We start from the raw sequence: 21,917 nt of genomic DNA, 5'->3' as shown, positions 1-21,917 counted from the left end.
ACTCTGCTCCGCTTTAGACGTCCCCCAAATAAAGTAATATTATTAATAAATGGAGTATAGTTCTCTTCATAACTATTTGGGAGAAAAATTTAAGAATCTTACTTGGAAAGAATAAATACGAATTAGAATACCAATTGATTATTTTTTAAATAATAAAGGAATTGTGCATGGTGATTTTGTAACTTATTTCGTTAAATTATTTAAATTATCTAGAATTCTGGCAGTGTTCATCTAAGCATATTCCATTACCAACAAATATTTTTCCTTTATTTCTTTTGAAAGAAGGGGAAAAAATTTTTTTTTTATAACAAATTTCGTCATACCTCGACTGAATATAAAAATGGATGATATCATGATGAAAATATGACTTCACGCTGAAGTTTGAAATATTTATTTCATTTTATTATGTTATAATTACCTCATGAGTAATTTTTTTGGCTGTAGTATTACTGAAATTAAAAAAAAAGATTTTAATGATAAATATTTATGAGAATTTTTTCAATTTGCACGATAAACTAGGACCCCGAAATATATATGTAGAGGTCAGGTCCAGAAGTGGTCCAAAATACGCATTCTTTCAGGGCCGGAATTACGATAATTTCAGCCATTATCTAAATTAGGAAATATTATTTTGGCTGGGATTATCCATAAAAGGAATGATCTACATGATTTTTTTGACTCATTATACGCAAACTCTGACCTGACCCTTTTATGTATATTTCGGGGTCCTGATAAACTTTTCGAAACTCTAGTATCAACTTAACAATCTCATAATAACTAATAGTATTTTTTTAGATACCAAGATACCAATCATTATATAATTTCGGCGTTATTAGACATTTTTAAATAAAAATTTCTACGGAAGAAATTAATTTTTACAAAATAATAATAAATTAATAATAATAAAAGTAAAAAAAGCCCCTTCTATTTATGAATATGGTATTACCAACAAATATTTGTAAGTTGTAACTGTCAGAGTTGTTTTGACCCGCATATATTAAATTAACGGAAGAGTATAATAATATTTATATTATTTAACAGAGATTATTAAGAAAAAAAATATCAAATATATTAAGTTATGATAAACTTAAAATTATTCAGCATAATTCATATAAGATATAATATACAATATAAAAATCATTAATTTGCTTGGAATAATAAATAGCAGAAATACTCCTCCAACTACTATTTTAATTTTAATTTAAGAAATAATATTTATTTTAAGATAAGAACAAATTTATTTAACACAATATTTAATTTTCTACATTTAATAAAGATACAAAGTCCTTGTAAAATATACTTGCTGTATATTTAGTTAATACTAGCAGTTACCCGTTGCTCCGCACCGGGACCAATGAGTTTGCTTAAATAGAAAATTTTAGTATTGTTTATAATTAGGAATTTAATATAGGTAATAATTATTAATTAGTTAACACAAATTAATAAAATAATATGTACTAAATTATAATTATAATTAGAATGATATAAATTATATTGGGAATCGCCTGGATCTTCGATCATGTCGGCAGATTTAATATTTTTGATTGGCCGGATTGGCCACATGATCGCGTCATATTTATTAATCTCATTTTCATTATAGGTTCAAGATTCGTTTTCTCAGTTATTTTGGTCTCAAGGTATTTTTCTTTTTTTCTTTTTATTTTTATTTCTAACTTACATCCTTACACTTTGTTTCTTACTAACTCTATTTCATTGTTTTTAGGTCTTTTAGTCCTTCCGGTTCTGCAATTAAGGTTCAGTTGTTTTTCACTTTACATTTCGTTTCTTATTTTTTTATTTTCTTTATTTTGTTTCTGGTTCATATTTCGTTTTTCATTAATTTTATTTCATTTTTTTTTTAGAACTTTTAGTTCTTTCGGTTCTACAATTAATAAAGGTATGTTTTTTATTTTTTATTTATTTTTTTTATTTTGTTTCTATCTTATATTTCGTTTCTTACTAACTTCATTTTTTTACTTTATGGTTTATTTTTTACTTGGTTTCCTATCATTATCTCCTCCTATCATAATCATTTTCTTATTTTTTGTCTCTTATCATTTTTCACCTCCTATTACTTCTCATTATTCCATTTTTTTCATCTCTCATTATTTCTATTATATCTTTTCATTTTCCATTATTTCTTTTTCTCTCCTGTTTACTTCCCATCATTTCTTTTTGTCTCTCATCACTCCTTTTCGTCTCCCATCACTCCTCTTCACCTTCTCATTATTCTTCTTCATCTTCCTATCGCTCCTTTTCATCTCCCATCACTCCTCTTCATCTTCCTATTACTCCTCTTCATCTTCCATCATGTCCTATTTCTCCTATCACTTCTCATTACTCTTTTTTATCCCTTTTATCTTCTATTACTTCTCATTACTCCATTGTTATTTCATTTTTTTATTAGAATCCTTTTTCTTGATCATTGTAATTTACTTATCTTTTCTTTTATTTGTATCACTTCATTAAAAAATAAATACAGTGATTTTTTCTTTAAAATCGTAAATATGTGATTTAAATTTTAATATTTGCAAATAAAATTTCATTAGATAAGATTATTTTGGATAAATATGTTTTCAAAAAAAAAATTTTTTTAAAATAGATCTTTGCGATAAAAATTTTTAAGTTTAGGCGATCAAAAATTAGCTAAGTTTGAAAAAATCAGCCGTCAGCTGATTAATAAATTTACTCTTTATATATTTTGTACATCATGTGACATATTTAAAAAAACCCAGGCGACAATCGCCCAGGCGACGTTCAATTCCCAATTATATTTACAATAATGTAGTTATTTATTTAAATTAATGATTTGATGTTTAAGTGTAGAATGAAATTCGTATTAATTAAGGAATTGTGAAAAAATAATTATCAATAAAATTGATAAACTTTTTTAGAAGTATTTTCGAAAAAACTTTAATATTGTGAAAATACTACAAATATTTTTATAAATTTTATAATTATTTCTTATTATTCTATATTACGTCAATCTTAAACTCATAACCAACTTAGCAGTTAGGGAAAATATTTGAAGAATTAAATGTATTAGAATCTGTTCATTTCATTTATTATTATTCTTTTTTGATATTCATTTTACTCATTTTACTTGATAAATTATTAATTTAACTAAACCATTTGAATTAAAATCTTTATTCAAAATCTGGTGATTATTTAGAGAATTTCGGGTATGGATTTGGTTATCAGTTATAATAATCTATTATTAAATCATCAATTTCTTCAATTAATTAATTATAAAATATTGTAAAAATAACAAATTTTTTTTTCAAACTATTTATCCAGCATTCAATTTAATTGAAAAACCTTAATCATCATTCTATCAACGTCGGTCAATCTTCCTACATGTTACTTGATTTTTTTAAAAAAAATAATAATTTTGTAAATATATTTAATACAAGATTTTATTTATTTAATAATAAAAAAAATTAAAAAAAAAATTTGGGGGAAAGAAAAGGATAAAGAAAGAAATCGGTTTAAAAAAAAAATGGAAATTTCCGAAAAAAAAGGAATCTGAAAAAAATAAATACCAAAAAAATTCTGAAATAATTCGGTCAAAAAAGAGTAAAAAAAAATTTTTTTGGAAAATAACAATATGGTCTAAAAAAAAAAGATCGAAAAAAAAATTAATATAAAAAAATCGGTCTTAAAAGACCGAAACAATAGGATTATTCTTTCAGTTTGGGAAAAAAAATCAAACCTAAACGGGAAAAGAATGAGAAAAAACAAATTTTTCGGTATGAAAAAAGATGGGACAAAAAAAATTAATAATCAAAAAAAATTCTGATTAAGATAAAATTTCATTAACTGAAATTGGATTAGTTGGTTGGAATGCACATGGATCGAATAGTTTTTAACCATAAATAGATCAGGCGGGCAGAGGCATGTCACAGGTTTTGGCGTAGGATTTCAAGTTACACAATTTAAACTATTTATACATGCTAGTCTAAACGTTACGATTTTTTCATGTATTTTTTTAGTTATATAGATTTAAGGTAATTTACAATAAATTTTAATGATACATAATACATATCTTAATATAAATTTTCATGATAATACCCACTTTAAATAATGTGGACTAATGATAGAATATATTATAATAAAGGAATCAATATAGTTGTTTTCGTTCATCTACTTTGTGTTCTCTCACACCAATGGTATGAGACTAAAGCCAAAGCATGGCCACATATTTTCCTTGCTCAAAAACATTGCATGAAATAAGAATAAGTATTAAAGCCACCCGAATTTTTTTCACCTCAATATTCAAATGTGCAATTAGTTATTCAATCACAAAGTAACTCTAAACCATAGACCATTAGATGGTCCTGGAAACATGACAAAAATTAATACTAGATGATTTTGCTGGCTGAATGAGGTATGGCATTATCTTACCCTGGAGTTCTTGCATGCAATATAAGGCTTTATAAAATAATATAATACTATGTATCTTTATAAAATATTCTAAAGATTAAGAGCTGTTTTCTTTAAAAATTATATATATATTTTTTATTTTCGATTATATTATTAAATTATGTAAAAAAATTATTCATCTCCATCTGAGGATAGATTTTATAAAAGTAAACCATGTCACAATTCTGCCTGTTGTATGTATATGGTGGTGATTTATTGATTATAACGTTCCATAATGACCAATAATTATTAAATATTATAAATAATAGATGGATTATCTACTATTATGAATAACAACTTTTTTTTGTATACTGTATATTAATATAGTCTATCTATTAAGGCTGATTTCTAGCCTATAGCGTAAAGCATAAGGTATAAAAGCACATGTAACATATAAATATGGATTAGACTATATTTAGGGCCAAATTAAATACATCCTTGATTAGTTAAAAATAATATTTTATAAATTTTATAAACTTTAAAGTATTCTTTCCTTATGCCTATAAGAATTAGGAAATATTGTATTCAAATAATTCAAATAATTTTATATTTGCTAAATGAGAACTACTTTTTGATTCTATCTAAGATAATTACCATTATTGTTTAATTATATTTACCTTATAATGTATAGGTATTTGTCTTACATTATTTAAAAATGAACATTTGTTCTAAAAAAGATAAATTACTTTTTTGGTTTATAGTAAAAAAAAATTAAGTTTAAATAAATAAATTTTTAATTACTTTAGGAAGTTACGTAATTGTTCCTCTTCAAAAATTATATTTATTTATTACAAATAGCCAAATTTCATAATTTTTAAATAACAAGACCATTAAAATTATTTAGCTGAAAGCGGCTTGAAATTACTAGCAAGTGTTTTTTTTTTTGTTTCCTTATTAAATTTAGTATGTTACTAACGTTACTTTTTTTTTCTTTTTATATGTATTGCTGACAAAAATATGTGAAGTGCGTCATACTTATTTAATAATAATTATAAAATAAATTTTTAAATAAAATAATTCAATTAATATAGAAGTATATATTACTGATTTTTCTTCAATATGGATTGAAAACATTAGTAATTAAAGAAACATTTTTCTAAAATAGTTTTATATAAAATGTTAAACAATTTAAAATATCTAAGAAGAGGAATCAGTCATAGCTTCTTTAAGTAAAGATAAATTTCTTATTTGAATAATTAATTTGTTTAATTTATTTCTAATTAGTACGTATTTGATTTGGTTAAAGGAAATATAGTATTTTCTGATAATTAATTTAAAGAAATTAATTTCATATACTATAGAAATATAAGCAAACTCTATTTTTTTTTAAATGATTAATGCAATTAACTCACTTTCTCAGTGTATCATATGTGTATAAATCATAATTGGTGATCAGGTTTTGATAATTTTAGTATCAATTACCATGGAGATTTTTTTAAAGCTTTAATCACGTCTTAATGTTTGAAAACTTTGGGTATTCAGCTTCAAAGAGTAAATTAAGTTATATAAGTATATAGATTGAATAACATTTTGTTTTTAGTATAAAGAAAAAGAAATATAATTATAATAAAATTACTTTTTTTTTTAAATAAAATGAGAAAAATTTTGTATATATATATATATAATTTTATAATTTTTGATTTTACATTTATTAATAAAATATTGCAAATTTTAGTTAACCAAGAAGTGAATTTATAATAAATTAAATGAGTTAATTATTTATCAAATATTGATTTTAATGATTATTTTTTTCCTAAAAAGGTTTTCAATAATAATACTAATAATTTATATTTTTTTTGTATTTTGACGTTAAAATCATTTGATCTAAATTTAGAGTGCTAAAACTGTGCTACGTAATTAGAATAAAAATAGTATAATGAAATATATTGAACTTTTTGTAGTTATTTAATTCCTTTTTTTGTTTAAGCTGAAATATTTTAATTGGTTTTTTATACAGTAATAAATAAATAATATTTATAAAATAATATTTAATTCTAAATTTAGCCAAATTTTATATACTCAATACTTTATCTAATTTGTAAGCAAATAATAAAAAAGTTAACTATCCTTCAATCTACTTTTAGTATAATGAGTATTAAAAATTATAATAATCATCTATTTTCTAATTTATTTATCAATTAATTACTGATATAAAATAACTCTTTTTATATTTTACATCTTTAATTTACCAACCTAATGTAACAATTTCATCAATTTCAATTTGTTTGATATAAAAAATATTAAAAAAATTTATTCGACTATATTTTAACCTTGTACAAAACCATATTATTTACTTGTAACAACTAATTACAATAGTGGCATTAAAATATTTAGGGATTTGAATTAACCAGAAAAATAATAATTTTGTTAAAAAACAGGTAATCAAGAAATTAGCTGGTTATTCAACGGCTGTATTATTTACATATTAAAATTACTTTAATTAGTAACTTTGTAATTAAATTAGAATTTCAGATATTCATTCATGTAGTTCGCGTCACATGAGTAAAACTTCAAAAAGTTTTAGGATTTGAATTGACAAGTATATGCAATCGGTGATTCTGACCAAGAAATGCCATAATATTTGCATACCATTAGATAGAAAAGATTGAGACCATATATCGTGCAGAGTTGGTCAATATTTTATTGGCTGCACTATTCTGATTTGAGTTATTCTTAAAAAAAATTCTTGTCACGTTTTCGCTAAATAGAGTGAGGTTATCTATCCGAAATAAAAATTATTCAATTATATTATTATGATCATTATGCAAATTTATTTACATTAACCGTTAATATTCCTTTATACAGTAATAACTACTACCTATTTACAGAATTAAATAATAAAATCTGGTTAATTTGATTTGCGACAGCCTATAGTTCTCCAAAGAAGGGTAAGGCATCCCATCAGTGTCCCAGCCTTCTTAGTATCTAGCTCATCTGGTCTATTACCATACCGTTTTTTTCTTTGATGATCTTTATTTATTCTTTTTTTTTTAAATAAATTATGACATCATATTAAGGTAGGTAATTGATTAAACTTTCCATAAAAATTATAATTATATCCATGTTTTACTGTGAATATTGCATTTAAAATCGTCTGAATTACAAATGATAATTTTAAATAAATAACATGAGTGTCCAATGTACTATTTACTATCGTTGCAATAATTTCATTAATTTAATTCAATAATTGTATTTGATCATCTGATGATTAAGCGAAGTAATTCATAAATAAAGTATAGCCTAAGTTACTTTTATTTCATGATTACTACAATGATCTAATATTGTCCTTTATAATTCTAATTCACACTTTCAACTAATTTCAACAGTATTTTTATGTTAAGTCAATTTCATGTATTAAGTATTAACCAAATGTATAAGTTGTGCCTCAAATGTCGATTTGCACCGGATCAGTGAGAGTACTATATGATGCAGATTGATACAGCTTATTAATAAATGAATTCATAAGATAAGAAATATCAATCCGCATACCCTATAGGAAAGATATTCATGCATTTTCAATTGTTAGAAGATTTCAGGTTTAATATGATAGTATTTTCCTACATATATATTATTTTCTTTAAAGTAACTTTTATTTGATATTGATAAAAATAGTGTTATTTCATTTTTATTTCATTTTCTTACATTTTCACTTTTGATTTTATTATCATTGTTATATTATATTTTAATTAAACAAATAACAATTACATATTAAATTATTTGTAGATTATCAGCATTATTGACAAGGTTGTCCAGGGACAGAGGCCCTGGTATTAGACGCATTTCTAGTTATATTATGTTAATGAATATCATTATTAAATTGTGACCCTAAAAAAATATATCCTGCCTTAGATTCATTAAAAAAAACAAACAAAATATGAAAAAAAAGGCAATGAATTAATAATAATCCAATTCTACTTCTTCTCTAGTCACTCCATTATTACTAAATTTAATAAATGCCCAAATCTTCATATTTTTCTATTATTATCATATTTTTATAATAAATAAATCTACAAAATGATTCTAGTTTTCTTGGATGAATAAAGTCTAATATTGAATTGTCTAATATTAATTCACAAAAAATTTTTTGGTGAATAATTTGCAACAGTATCAAATCTTGTTTCAGCTATAAATTTATTTTCATATCGATATTGAATTTTAATTAATTCTAAGTGTTGACAATTAATAAATATAGTTTTTAATACATCTACTTCATGACTATTTATTCTTATAATGAGTCTTTTAAGATTTGGGTAAAAATTTGCGATAGTCAAGTTTAAATCATTATTCGAAATTCTTATATAAACCTTATTGAGGTTTTTCTCATTAGTTTCTAAAAATTTTATCAAATATTCAGGTTTTGGATATAGGTGAGGAATTGTTAAAGTTTGTAATTTAGAAAATTAACATATTGTGACTTTTCAAAATCTTCAAGCTTATTATTATTTTGCTCATAATGTGAGAATAAAAATACAACCTCTTGTAAATTTTTGAATAATCCTATAATTGATAATAATGATAATGGTATGATATCATTATTTCTACTATCATTATAAAAACATAATTTTGTTAACGTATTAGAGTGTTTTATTAAAGCAGGAATATTATTTGTCCAAATATAATCACGAACTTTTAAAGTTATTTTGTCAAGAAATTAATTCTTTTACCTCATTCGAAACATCATTATCAAGTAATATAGATATTGATTCTATATTATGACATTTTTGAGATAACTGATGAAAAAAATCTGAAGAAAGACTTGATTCGCAATGTAGTTCTGAAAGATTTTTCATTCCAGGAAAACAAGGAAAGGAAATTTTATTTTTTAATGGTATAGGACTATAATAATTATGATAAATCAATACTTTCAAAGAAGCTTGATTCACGAACATTTTGATCAATTCTTTTGTGACTAGTAAATGATATTTAGTATTATCTAATAGATCAAGTGCATAAATTAATAATAATTTACTAAGAGAATCAATAACTATATCAATGATTCCAGGAATTGAAAGGACTTACTTTAAAGATGTTGAAATAGAAATTTCATCATTATATAAGACTTTTTTTGATTCATTGGGAAGACAAGCAAATAATGTATTGAATAATGATAATGATATTTCCCGTAATGATCGATAAGGGCATACATTGACACGCCCAACCATTCTCCACAAAATTCTAACAGAAATTCCACACAAAAGATGATTAACTAATAAACATGGATGTAAAGTAGTTATATCTTTTCTAAATACTCAAAAATGTCATATAAACAGTCAATTGGAAGTGTTGTAAGCTGACAAGCCATTATATTAACAATAGCTTTTGTGTTTAAAAAGGACCCATCGATACTTTATTTTGTGATGAATAAACATAAGACGCAATATGATGCTGTATGACAATTTAATTTCATTGTGTGGCTTTTTTTTCATGAGGTTTTTTCCGATATTGATCAATTTGATATGATATGAACTGTAATTCTGATCCCAATTTAATTCTGGCTCAAATTAACACTGGCCAACTTTAAGCTTCATATAAAAAATAAATCAGAGGGTAGCCGAATATTGTATTTTTATCAAATTAGTATCAGGTACAGTTGAAAATTATCCGAAACACTTAAAAGGATATTGTTGTAGCGGGTTAATGTATGTGACGATTTGTAATAAATGATAGAACATTTTCAATACACTTTTTATATTCTCAATTTGATAATGTATATTTTTATATTTTTGTAATCCTTAATGAGTAATTTTAAAATAATTATTTCAATCTAATACTTTACAATTTTCAAAATATTTTACGATTCATATTTAAAATTTTGCAGGTAATAATAAATATAAAATATTCTATATTTATTAAGCCCGAGTTAACAAGATAGCAAATAACGTATAACATTTAAAAAAACATTTTTATAAATACTAGAAACAAATATTGTGTAATGTTAGAGCTTACAAAGTTATTTAGATTTAATATATTGAAAAAATATGCTTGATAAAACCGGGTTAATACATCAAAATGGAAATAACAAAGTACTTCCTAAGAAGTGTACTATGCGCCAGTTTGTAAAAAATATTAAGATAGCACCACGCCGTTCCACACAACTTGGCCTTTTGCAAAATTGCAGTATTACCTATAGGCTTACTGCTAAAAGCAAGCGTCAAAGTACCACATTGTAACGAAATTCCTAACCAGCCTTACTGTGAAACTGTAGCAATGCTAGTACTGGCCTGCCGATCATTTGCCAAATTATTTTTTAGCGCAACTAATATATTAAACCGATCCATTTTTTTTTTTAAAAAAAAATATTTATTTTAACTGTTTGTTACTAACTTTTTTATTATAACCAAATTTCAAGATCGCGTTCTGCAGTAATTTATTATAATTAATATATATCACAAACTTATGCAACTGGACCCGAGTAATGCATGCATAAAAAGGTAACAATACACGGTTTGCGTAGAATGGAAAAAATAATGTACAAATCCTTAATGCCAGGCGGCATTATGTAATTCTGGCCCTGAAGAGACATGTAGAGTTAATGGTAAATGAGTACCGATCTCTTGTTGCCTATTTATATATTTCTCGGGGCCCTTATGTAATTCGCTGAATATTTCATTAATTTAAAAGATAACTTGTAATAATGCATTATACATTGTAGCAAATAAATTTATTTAAAAAATAAAGTATAATCAAACAAATTGTTTTAACGTTACAATAATACCTAAAATTTCTATTAAAATGACAATTTTTTTAAAAAATATCCTAAAATTTACACAGTTTAGTGTAATTCAGCTTTGGGATCAACTTTGCTTTTTACCATTATAACAGGTAGGGGTATATTTGCGTAATGTGTAGGTGACTGGTGGACGACGTAATGTTCATGATGTCAATCATAAATTCTGACCATGAAACACAGTATGTAATGTACGATAATGTCTCAACGTGATAAAACTACTTTATAGTAATATTTTAATGACAGTTTCCTATTAGAACGTAACAATATTAATAATATTAATCCAAAAAACCATAACCGATTCCCTAAAAGCATTTCCACTTACTATTCTGCAATTTTCCAACATTGTTATTTTACGAGTACGATTTGACATATAAAATTAACTATAATTTAATATTTTGCTCATATGCAATCATATCATCTTAAACTTCGGTTTTCTTCAACCAATTCATCGATTTTATCATCATTAGTCTTTCGAATTTACTTCTTTTTTTTTCCTCCAAATTTGAATTGACTTTACTCTAGCGATAAGTGTATCGAAAGAAATTACTATTTTTATTGTACTGTAAGCTTTTGAAAAAGTTTTCAGTTTAAACCAACTGAAGATGATAATTTTTTTCATATAAAAATGTTAAATCAATTAATCATTACAATATGTTATAACTAATATTTATTTTTCATGTTAATAGACAAAAATGACATCATCATTTGCATCATAATTAAGTAATTAATTAAAACATATGAAGGATAATTTTCTTTTGCATGAGCAGTAGTCTCTGGAACAGAACAGGCAGAGCATAGCTAAAGCCAATATAATATATTTTATTAATTGTGAACTGGTTTAACACGTAATTCTTAGAAAATTTTTGTTGGTATTCACAATAACAAATTGGAAAATTACGAATAATTTTATTCAAAAATTGTGTATTTATCGAAAAATTATTTTGTAAAAATATTCGACCGTCTTTTAAATCGAATTATGAAATAATTAATTTTAATTATGCAAACATATCAAGAAATTTGTTATATGAATTTAAAATTAAGAAAATAAAGTTAAGATTTTTCATTGCAGAGTTGCGGATTTGCGTTAAATAATCATCAGTATTTTAAATTAAAATTATATAGGATAACTTATTTAAAAATTAAATAAAATGTATAATATTTTTCTACACAGGTTTACATGAAAAATTTTATATAAAACAATTGAGTCATCTCTTGTATCTCTTGTGGTGCCAGCTCAAGCTGATTTTTTTGCACTAGTGACTCGCAAAGTATTATGTTTTTATAAAGAAAATGGTTATGATATGATATACAGCCAGCTATTTCACCGAATGTAATTAACCAAATCCATTTTGCTGACTTCTATTTTACTGATATGAAAAATTATCTAGCTTCATTTTACCGAAATGTCATTTTATCCGTTTATCGTTTATCGACATGAAATTATCCGACTTGCCATTTCACTGAAAATCATTCGTACAGACCCTTCAAATTTCACCACGGAGCAGCAATATGATTGGATCATTCTCTATTAATTTTTAAAAGCCACGCAATTTACTTTGACCAACACGTTTTCATTATATTTTTTTCTATTTTTTTCTGAAGATGCGTTTAAGTAGTTAAAAATCGTCATTCTAAACACTTGTAATTCATATTGATTAAGTATAAATCTAAGCACGTTTAATTTCCAAAAAACCACTAAACGTTATAACGGAATTTTTGAGATGCATTTAAACCAACTTGCACAATTTGTGCATAATCTCAAAAATACCCTTCTTTGAATCTTGACTTATCAAAACTTATTCATTCTGAAATTGTGCGAAATAATAATGAAAAATAAAGCGTGAAATCATAAACCCTATAAAAAAAGAAATTCGGAATTTGTCCTGAAAAGTATGGAAAATGTCCGAAAATTTTCCGTGCGTCCGGAAAACATTCGGAAACGGTCATGTTTTGGAACACTTTCCGGACGCACAAATTCCAGACATTTTCTTGACACTCCAGAATTTGTCCAGAATTTGTCCAGAATCGAGTGTCCGGAAAATGTTTCAAAACATGACCATTTCCGAATGTTTTCCGGACGCACGGAAAATTTCCGGACATTTTCCATACTTTTCAGGACAAATTCCGAATTTTCTTTTTTTATAGGGAAAAAATTAATGGCCACAATAAACTTCTTCATAATATGCAAAGAATGGAACTGATGAAAGCTTATGAAATTATTTAAATCAGACAACACTTAGTTTCAAGTTTTTTTAAGGCAAAACGATAAAACAATATGATGGTTAAGACCAAATTATATTGGACTTGATTTATTGATTTTAATAAATTTTCGCAGGCTTAAATAACAATTAATAATACTACATGGAAATTCTAACTTGGACTAAACAATAAACTCTTAATTTACGCTTCCGAATTACGAAAAATTTTTGAGCGTTACTACGATTATGTTTCAATTATATAAATAATGTTTTTTATACACAATTTTAATTCAGACACTAAATTCCAATGCTCGCAAATGTACAGTTCATATTAGAAACCACCTTTAGAACCATTTGATATTTTTCTATAACTCTAACTATTTTTTTACACTTAAATAATTATTAATATTGTTTCTTGATCGTATTTTTTTTTTCAAAGTTATAACCTATTTGACTCATCTAAGTCGATCATTTTGGCTAAAATTAACATTAATTTTGGCCAAAATGATTGACATTCCGATCATCAAGTGAGCTATATGGTTTTTCTTACAAAAAGAAAAAATGATAAAAATAGGGAAGTGGTTTGAATTTTGAGCCAAAAAAAATTTAGACGTTAATACTAAAAGTATCCGAGAGTTTTTCGTCTGATTGGGAATTATGGTAGATTAAATAACTTAATCCAAATTTTTCATTTTCAAGATATGATTCATCGATATAAGTCTCCGTTACGTGACGTCCTTTTTGGTGAACAAATCAAATATCATATATAAGATAAATAAAAAAAACTAATCTTTTTTTTATGACTGGTAGGTGTTTATTTTAAATTTCAAATTTATAGTCATCATTCGAAATTAAACATCGATGTAATGTTCTAAGAATTTTTATAACGGATTGTTCCGTTATTTTATTCACGGTGTAATGCCGAAACCATCTAGTGAATTTAATAATTATGGGACGCAGTTTTATATTTAGGTTAAGTGTATAAATTTTATTTGTTATTTTATTAACTGCGGTCCGGAATGACGTTAAACTATCAAACCTGATCGATTGATACGTTAGTAATTATTTGAGGCTTAGGAAAGATCAATAAGTAAATCACCTGATTAGAAGATCTATAAATTAATTATCTGACCAAAACGCTTAGAGAATATTTTACAATGGAATTATAGAAAGAAGGAATGATCAGCAATGCATATATCTATATAATAAATATTTATTCGAGCTTTTGAAAGATAAGAAATAACCTTTCTTATAATGAAAAAGTGCCTCCTTAATTAATTTAAGGATTGATAGAACTTAAGTGAGGGGAAACTATTGAAGTTTGATTGTTAAGTTTAATTTAGAATAGAATATTATAATTAGAGTATTATTGTATAACGTAGATATTTTATTATTAAATAAATTAACATCTTGTTAACGTCTCAATGCCATACCACGGGATTGTTGATCGGTCGAATGGGGTGCGGGATTGAACTGCTACTACGCATGACGATCAATGACTAAATTAGTAAAAGTGCATTTATGATTTTCTATAAATACCTTCGAATTTTTTGATCATCATTTATTTGATTCATTTTTTTTTTTCCTTTCAAATTCATTGAATTTTTAACCAAATAATTTAAAATATGACGGAAAAGGGAAAAAACAGAAAGAGGAATTTCCGTTTTGAATCTCTTCAATTACACGCAGGTCACACACTCGATATTATTGCTACACGTGCAAGAGCTGTTCAATTTATGTAGCTACTTCTCTATAAAATAATATCCAATAATTTCTATAAAAATTCCGCGAATATGATACATTTACGAAAATAACATGGAATAAAAAAACACGAAATAAATTTTTATAAAGCTTCGTTTACATTTAAAAGTGCTGAATATGCCGCAAATGTTTTTGGTGGTAAAGAAGTAGCTCACGTTTATACGAGGTACTAAAAATTTTATACACCTGATTTGATTTATGATTTTTTTTTTATTAAAAATAATTAACGTTAATTAATTTTTTCTTTTTAAAAATAAATGATCGCAACATGTAAATAAATGTTTAAACTTATTGCTAACTTTATTTGAACAGAGGATGGTTGCACTTGAAGGTGAAATTAACGTTATTTCTACATCATCTGGATGGACTGTACAATTTGTTGCTATATCAACGATTCGCTCAGTGGGTGATAATATCATTTCAACAAGTTGTTTATATGGTGGAACTTAATTTTCGTAAATTAAAGATTTTTTAAAGTTAATATCATGTGTGAATTATTTTTTTTTTTTAAACGAATAGGCTACACTTCCAAATTGGGGATCAATGTCAAATTTATTCAAGGCGATGATTCAGAAGAACAGAAGAATTCGCTAAATTAATCAATAATAAACCGAAAGCTATATATCTTGAATCTATGAGAAATACGAAATTTAATATTCCAGATTTTGAAGCAATTTGTAAGATTGCACATGATGCGTGAATACCAGTTATCGCTGAAAATACATGTTATCGTTGATAATACCTTTGGTACTGGCAAGTATAAGATGAGATTTTTACTTTTATTCATTAATTAATTGATTTTACATATAGGTGAATATTTTATTAAATCAATTTAACATGGTGAAGATATTGTTGTTCACAGTAGGTTATGATCAACTCTTGACTAAGCGTCATTTTGCAATATCTATTTGTTAATCTTTATGTTCATTCGTTAGGTGCAGCGAAATGGATTTGGAGGTCATGGAATAACAATAGGAGGTTTAGTAATTGATGAAGGTAAATAATGGAAGATTACCAATTTTTACTAATCTAAGTCCTGATACCATGGGTTAATTTATTGGGATACATTTTGAGTATAATGCCTTTACTATGAAAGGACGTTCAAAAATTATGCGTAACATTGGACCAATGTCAAAATCCTTTTGGATCATTTTATTAATACAAGGCCTTAAAATTTATTACTAAGAGTTCATAGATAAGCCGAAAATGTTTTGGAATTAGCAAGATAGTTAGAATCTAGGGATGATATCCTATGGGTTTCATATCCAGGACTTGAATCATATCCTCATCATGAAAATTCCAAAAAATATATCCGGAATGGATTTGGATGTATTTGGCTTTTGGTGTTAAAGATGATGCTAATGTTGGAGCCGCATTCATTGATGCTTTACAAATTACAACTTGCAAGGTAAGTTAATCCAATTTAATTTATTATTTTTTTTTTATTCACATTAAATATTACTTATTATTATTAACTTCTTTAGTCATTTGGCATATGTGAGAGACGCAAAAACTCTCGTGATGCATCGACACATCAAATTAACGGACGAAAGAACAATTATCAGCAGGAGTAAATAAAGAGATGATACGTGGTTCTGTTGGCTATGAACATATGATGATATTGAAGAAGACTATACAATTGCGTTTGTAAAAAATAAATAGAGAGTGGGAAAATATGAGAGGCGTTTACAATACTAATTTTAACAAATTGTCGAAAAATAAGGAAAGCAAAGAAATCGTAAAGAAATTATGGAATTTTATATACGAAGAAATAAAAAGAAGAATTTGGATTAAAAGATGCGATGAGATAGCTGAAATAGAAAAGAAAGAAGATTTAGCAAAAATGACGCTAAAGAAAAGGAAAAACAAAGATAATTTAGAAGGAGAAAATACATCAGGGGGTAAAGTTGGAATAGAAAATAACGGAAAAAATAAAAAACAAAAAACAGAAGAAAAATTTAAAAAAAAATAGAAAAAAATATTAACAAAAATATTATTAGTAGCGTAACTTTAGACAAATTAAAAGGGGAGATCACAGAAGGAATTAATATAGGTAACAAATAGTACTTAATACCTAAATTAGCGAATAATTAGCATAGTTTTTAGTTAGAATATTTAGAAAATTTAAATTTTAGAATAGGATAAACTTAGTTATAGGGGATAGGAAAGTAATTTTATTTTCTTATACTCTAAGTATTTTAATTTTAATTATGTAATCTTTTTGATTTAAAATATTAATTAATAAAATAAAATGCGTTACTATTTTTTTTTTTAAAAAAAAAGCGTTTGAAAAAATTAAAGAAATAAATAATATTCTTGACTTTTATTCACGTAATTTTATTTTCACGTTCAGATAATAATAATATTATTTATATTATATCTAGATTAAAAGAACACTATTATTATTGTAATTTTTTCTTTAAAAAAAATGAGAGAATGAGTCAAAAATATGAATTGACATTTATAATAGACTTGAAACAAATTTAATGAAAATAAAAATAATTTTTGAATCATAATCATCATTATACATTATACACATTTATGCAAAATAATTTTCAAGTGTTAAATTACTACACGCTAGACATGTTTTATTCTTACTGCGCCACTATTCTTTTACTGCGCCATCTATCACCATTTTATGAAAAAAATTTTAATTTTGAAAATTTCGTGTGAATTTTAACCAATAAAGTCATAGAACATTAGAATATACAAATATTTTGCATAATATTTTGAAAATCTTATCGGCTATGGTTTTAATAGGAACTAAATTACTTTGTTCTAGAGAGAATCGTTCTTGCATAATTTACATAATTTTGGAATATTAATAATATGCGAATATAATTATTAGTTTTACAATTAACTGCACGTAGGAACAAATAGAAGAAAAATGTTTGAAACTACAATGAAGTACAATATCTTGTTATTATTCAATGAACTCTTTTTGTTTAGGTATCGATCTACTTTTTTTTTTAAGAATTTACTATATTCGGTGTTTCATTGTAATAATTATCCTATAAAAGTGATTATACCTCTCAATTTGTCGTACACAGTTATTTTTTGATCTTATTTTATATACAAAAGAAGGAAATAATTTCAAATTATTACTTCACTTTTTTCCGTTTCCTTTCTCGTTAATTTGTACTTTCCATCATTATCTTCTATGCTGAAAAGTTTATTTTATTACGCCAAATACTTAGTTATTTCCACTAGCTGATCATATGAATCACAACTAAATAAGTAAAAATGATAAAGTTAAATGTATTAAATGCATTTCGCTATGCATTTACTCCGATAAAATGCTAAATTTTTTAAACGGATTTTTCCGTAGTACTATGGTAAATTCTTAAGATTCCATGAGAAAATCTAGAAATACTTTCCATATTACCAACAAAAGGCTCAAACTTCTGATAATTTAGATATAAATAAAATACGTATATTCATATTTTCCAAATTCGTTGTCTTATCGATACTTGATTATAACATATATTAATTAACTTAATAAAATGGAAATTGTAAATGCAAATGATGAAAATTCTTTTGATCCAACACCAAGATTAAAACCTAGTCCTATACCAATTGAATTTATTTCCTTTAGTTGGAAAGATGAAAATTGTATTTATTGTGGAGAAAAATATATTGAAGCGCTTCTTACTTGGCAAAAATATTGCAAAAAATGTTTATCACGTTATATTAATGATATTAATGATATAACTGACAATAATATATATTTGGACGTATATATTTACACAACGGAATTGGAATGTAGTGAACATGAAATAAATAGGACAAAAATATCACAAAGTATTCAAGAATGCTATGGAAATTGTCTGATAATTTTATGTTTTAAACAATTATGTGGATATGGCTCTGTTTATCGGGAAATTGATAGAAATAATTCCACTCTATTCAATAAGGTGATTGAAAGTGAAGAAAATTGTAAATTATGTGGAAAGTCATTATCATACACATATGGTAGTAAAGAGTATGATGGTCTTGTTTTATGTTCAGATTGTTATATAATTTCTTCTGAATTGATAGAATCAGCCTTGGTTAAAAAGCAAATTTCAGTTCTTTACTTACCATGGTGGCATAATGATTCTGGGTGCAATATTTGTAGTTTAGAGTTAACATTTACATCAGACTGTCAAAAGTATTGTGCATATTGTTTTATATTTTATGTTGGATGCAGATATTGTTTAACAACAAACATTCTTTTTGGACCTACGGACCAATCTCAATGTAAAAAATGCAAAAGAATATCGCCCATAAACAATAATTTTAATGATTTTATTTTTAATAATAATCTTATAACATGCGATAATTTAGATTATTTGAAGTTAGCTGAATTTGAAAATATTGTAAAAAACATTAATAAATATTTTGTACCAGATAATATATTACGGTCTATATTTAAAGAAAAAAAACAAGCAAAACAAAATGATAAGTGGATACCATATTCTCAATTTAAAGATGTAACAGAAATGACAAGGGGGGGATATGGTATTATATATAAAGCAACTTGGCTTAAATATGACACTAAGAATCGATTAATTAAAGATGAAACTGTCATTTTAAAAAGATTTGAAAATTCTAAAAATATTGGCAAATATTTCTTAAATGAGGTAAAATATTTTAAATATATCTTATAAATTTATCTTAATTAAACTAAAATTTTAATTTAATTTAATCTTTAAATTTAAATAGTTAAAATCATATTATCATTGTTTTAAAGACAAAAAGGGTCATATCATTGAAACTTATGGCTTTACAAAAGACCCTGAATTAGAGGATTATATAATAGTTATGGAATATGCATCAGGAGGGGATTTATATAAGCATTTGCAGAAGGATTTTGCAAGAATTACATGGAATAGAGAAAAATTACGTATTTTACATCAAATTTCAGTAGGGTATTTATATTTTATATACAGTATTTATTAATTTTCTTTAAATTTATTAAATTTTTTTTATATTTTTAGACTTGAAACTATTCATAATAAAAAATTTATGCATCGAGACTTCCATAGTGGAAACATATTATTTGATCCAAAAGGTAAAAGAACGTCAAATGATGATTGGAAAATTGGAGATCTAGGATTATCACAAGCTGTAAATAGTGAATCATCAAATAATGAAGTATATGGAGTAATACCTTACATTGCACCGGAAATATTTAGAGGGTCTATATTTTCTAAAGAAGCTGATATTTATAGTTTGGGTATGATTATGTGGGAACTTACAACAGGTTGTAAACCTTTTGATAATGTTGAACATGATCATCATCTTATTTATAAAATTCTTGATGGAGAACGACCTAAAATTACAGAAGATACACCAGAATGTTATGCTAATTTAATGAAAAGTTGTTGGGATGCTGATCCTAAAAAAAGACCTTCTATAAAAGACATTCGTTTGACTTTTGGTAGGTGGACATTTAAAAAGGTTAATGATGAAGAATTTAGACAAGGTGAAGCAAAAAGAGCGAAATTAATAGAATCAAAGAAGATTGGGCCGGAATTTGCTGAAAAACGTCATTTAGGAGCTATTTATACAAGCAGGCCATTAAGTGCTTTAATTTCTAAATGCTCATCCATATATTCATTTTCAAAAATTTCATTTGATAAGCGAGGTATTACAAAAAAAAAATTAATTGTAATTTAAAAATATTATGTAATTTATTAAGAAATATGTTATTATACACTTTAGATTCCAATTATACCTCAGAACTAGAGAATAATACAGACATTGAAAGGTATTTAAAATAACAAAAAAATATATATATATATATTTTTAAATGGTGTAACTAATTACTTATTTGAATTTATTAATTTATTTAGTTTATCGTCACAAAATTTAAATTCTGCAATTCAAAAATTTCCAACCGCTTTAGATTCTAGATATAGCTCAGCAGAATTAGAGCCTGATATAAACACTGAAAGGTATTTAAAATAGTAATAAAAAAAATGTCTTTAAATGATAACTAATTATTTGAATTTATTAATTTTCAATTAGTTTATCATTATATGATTTAAATTTTACGATTCAAAATTATTCAACCGCTTTAGATTCTAGATATAACTCAACAGAATTAGAGTTTGATATAAAAACTGAAAGGTATTTAATATAATTATAAAAAATGTTTTTAAATGACACAACTAATTATTTAAATTTAATTAATTTTTAATTAGTTTATCATTATATGATTTGAATTCTACGATTCAAAATTATTCAACCGCTTTAGATTCTAGATATGTCTCAGCAGAATTAGATCTTGATATAAATACTGAAAGGTATTTAATATAATTATAAAAAAATATTTTTAAATGACACAACTAATTATTTAAATTTATTGATTTTTAATCAGTATATTATCTCAAAATTTAAGTTCTACACTTCAAAATTATTCAACCGCTTTAGATTTTAGATATATCTCAACAGAATTAGAGCTTGATATAAAAACTGAAAGGTATTTAATATAATTATAAAAAAACGTTTTTAAATGACACAACAAATTATTTAAAATTTACCATATAATTTTTTTATTTAGTTTCAGATCACAAAATTTAAGTTCTACAATTCAAAATTTTTCAACCTCTTTAAAAAAGAGAAGAAATGAAGAATTATTAAATGTTGAAACTCATGATGATAGTGGTAATTATTTACTATCTGGCTAAATGTTATTTTATTTTATTTTCATTTACATTAATATTTAATTTTTTTTTTATTTAAATCAAATATAAAAATATTATTTATAGGAAAGCGTATTAAAGCGGGATAAAACTACTAGTTACAATTATCCATAGAAC

The 21,917-nt window shown here is 24.9% G+C and overlaps 4 protein-coding genes across 4 annotated transcripts; 3 read left to right on the top strand and 1 right to left on the bottom strand.

Annotated features, from left to right (window-relative positions):
• Positions 1–9,065: 9,065 nt before the first annotated feature.
• OCT59_028827 (uncharacterized protein) lies at positions 9,066–9,584 on the bottom strand (the record flags this gene model as incomplete). The annotated part of the gene is made up of 2 exons (XM_066147590.1): positions 9,066–9,258; positions 9,442–9,584. The coding sequence occupies 2 exons, from the start codon at positions 9,582–9,584 to the stop codon at positions 9,066–9,068; spliced, it is 336 nt and encodes a 111-aa protein (XP_065994285.1).
• A 5,391-nt stretch (positions 9,585–14,975) lies between these two features.
• On the top strand, positions 14,976–15,705 carry OCT59_028826 (uncharacterized protein; the record flags this gene model as incomplete). Its single annotated transcript, XM_066147589.1, has 4 exons — positions 14,976–15,088; positions 15,221–15,277; positions 15,424–15,442; positions 15,631–15,705. The coding sequence occupies 4 exons, from the start codon at positions 14,976–14,978 to the stop codon at positions 15,703–15,705; spliced, it is 264 nt and encodes an 87-aa protein (XP_065994284.1).
• Positions 15,706–15,948: 243 nt separating this feature from the next.
• On the top strand, positions 15,949–17,083 carry OCT59_028825 (uncharacterized protein; the record flags this gene model as incomplete). The annotated part of the gene is made up of 5 exons (XM_066147588.1): positions 15,949–15,972; positions 16,047–16,107; positions 16,464–16,519; positions 16,596–16,681; positions 16,774–17,083. The coding sequence occupies 5 exons, from the start codon at positions 15,949–15,951 to the stop codon at positions 17,081–17,083; spliced, it is 537 nt and encodes a 178-aa protein (XP_065994283.1).
• Positions 17,084–18,614: 1,531 nt separating this feature from the next.
• OCT59_028824 (uncharacterized protein) lies at positions 18,615–21,889 on the top strand (the record flags this gene model as incomplete). The annotated part of the gene is made up of 11 exons (XM_066147586.1): positions 18,615–19,733; positions 19,816–20,021; positions 20,091–20,164; positions 20,438–20,740; positions 20,818–20,863; positions 20,949–21,050; positions 21,124–21,225; positions 21,300–21,401; positions 21,476–21,577; positions 21,659–21,762; positions 21,867–21,889. 11 exons carry the CDS (start codon positions 18,615–18,617, stop codon positions 21,887–21,889), a joined length of 2,283 nt encoding a protein of 760 aa, XP_065994282.1.
• Between the last annotated feature and the right edge of the window lie 28 nt (positions 21,890–21,917).

This window comes from Rhizophagus irregularis, chromosome 8, assembly GCF_026210795.1.
Source record: "Rhizophagus irregularis chromosome 8, complete sequence".
Classification (NCBI taxonomy): Eukaryota; Fungi; Glomeromycota; class Glomeromycetes; order Glomerales; family Glomeraceae; genus Rhizophagus; species Rhizophagus irregularis.
This window is presented reverse-complemented; position numbering and strand designations above follow the sequence as displayed.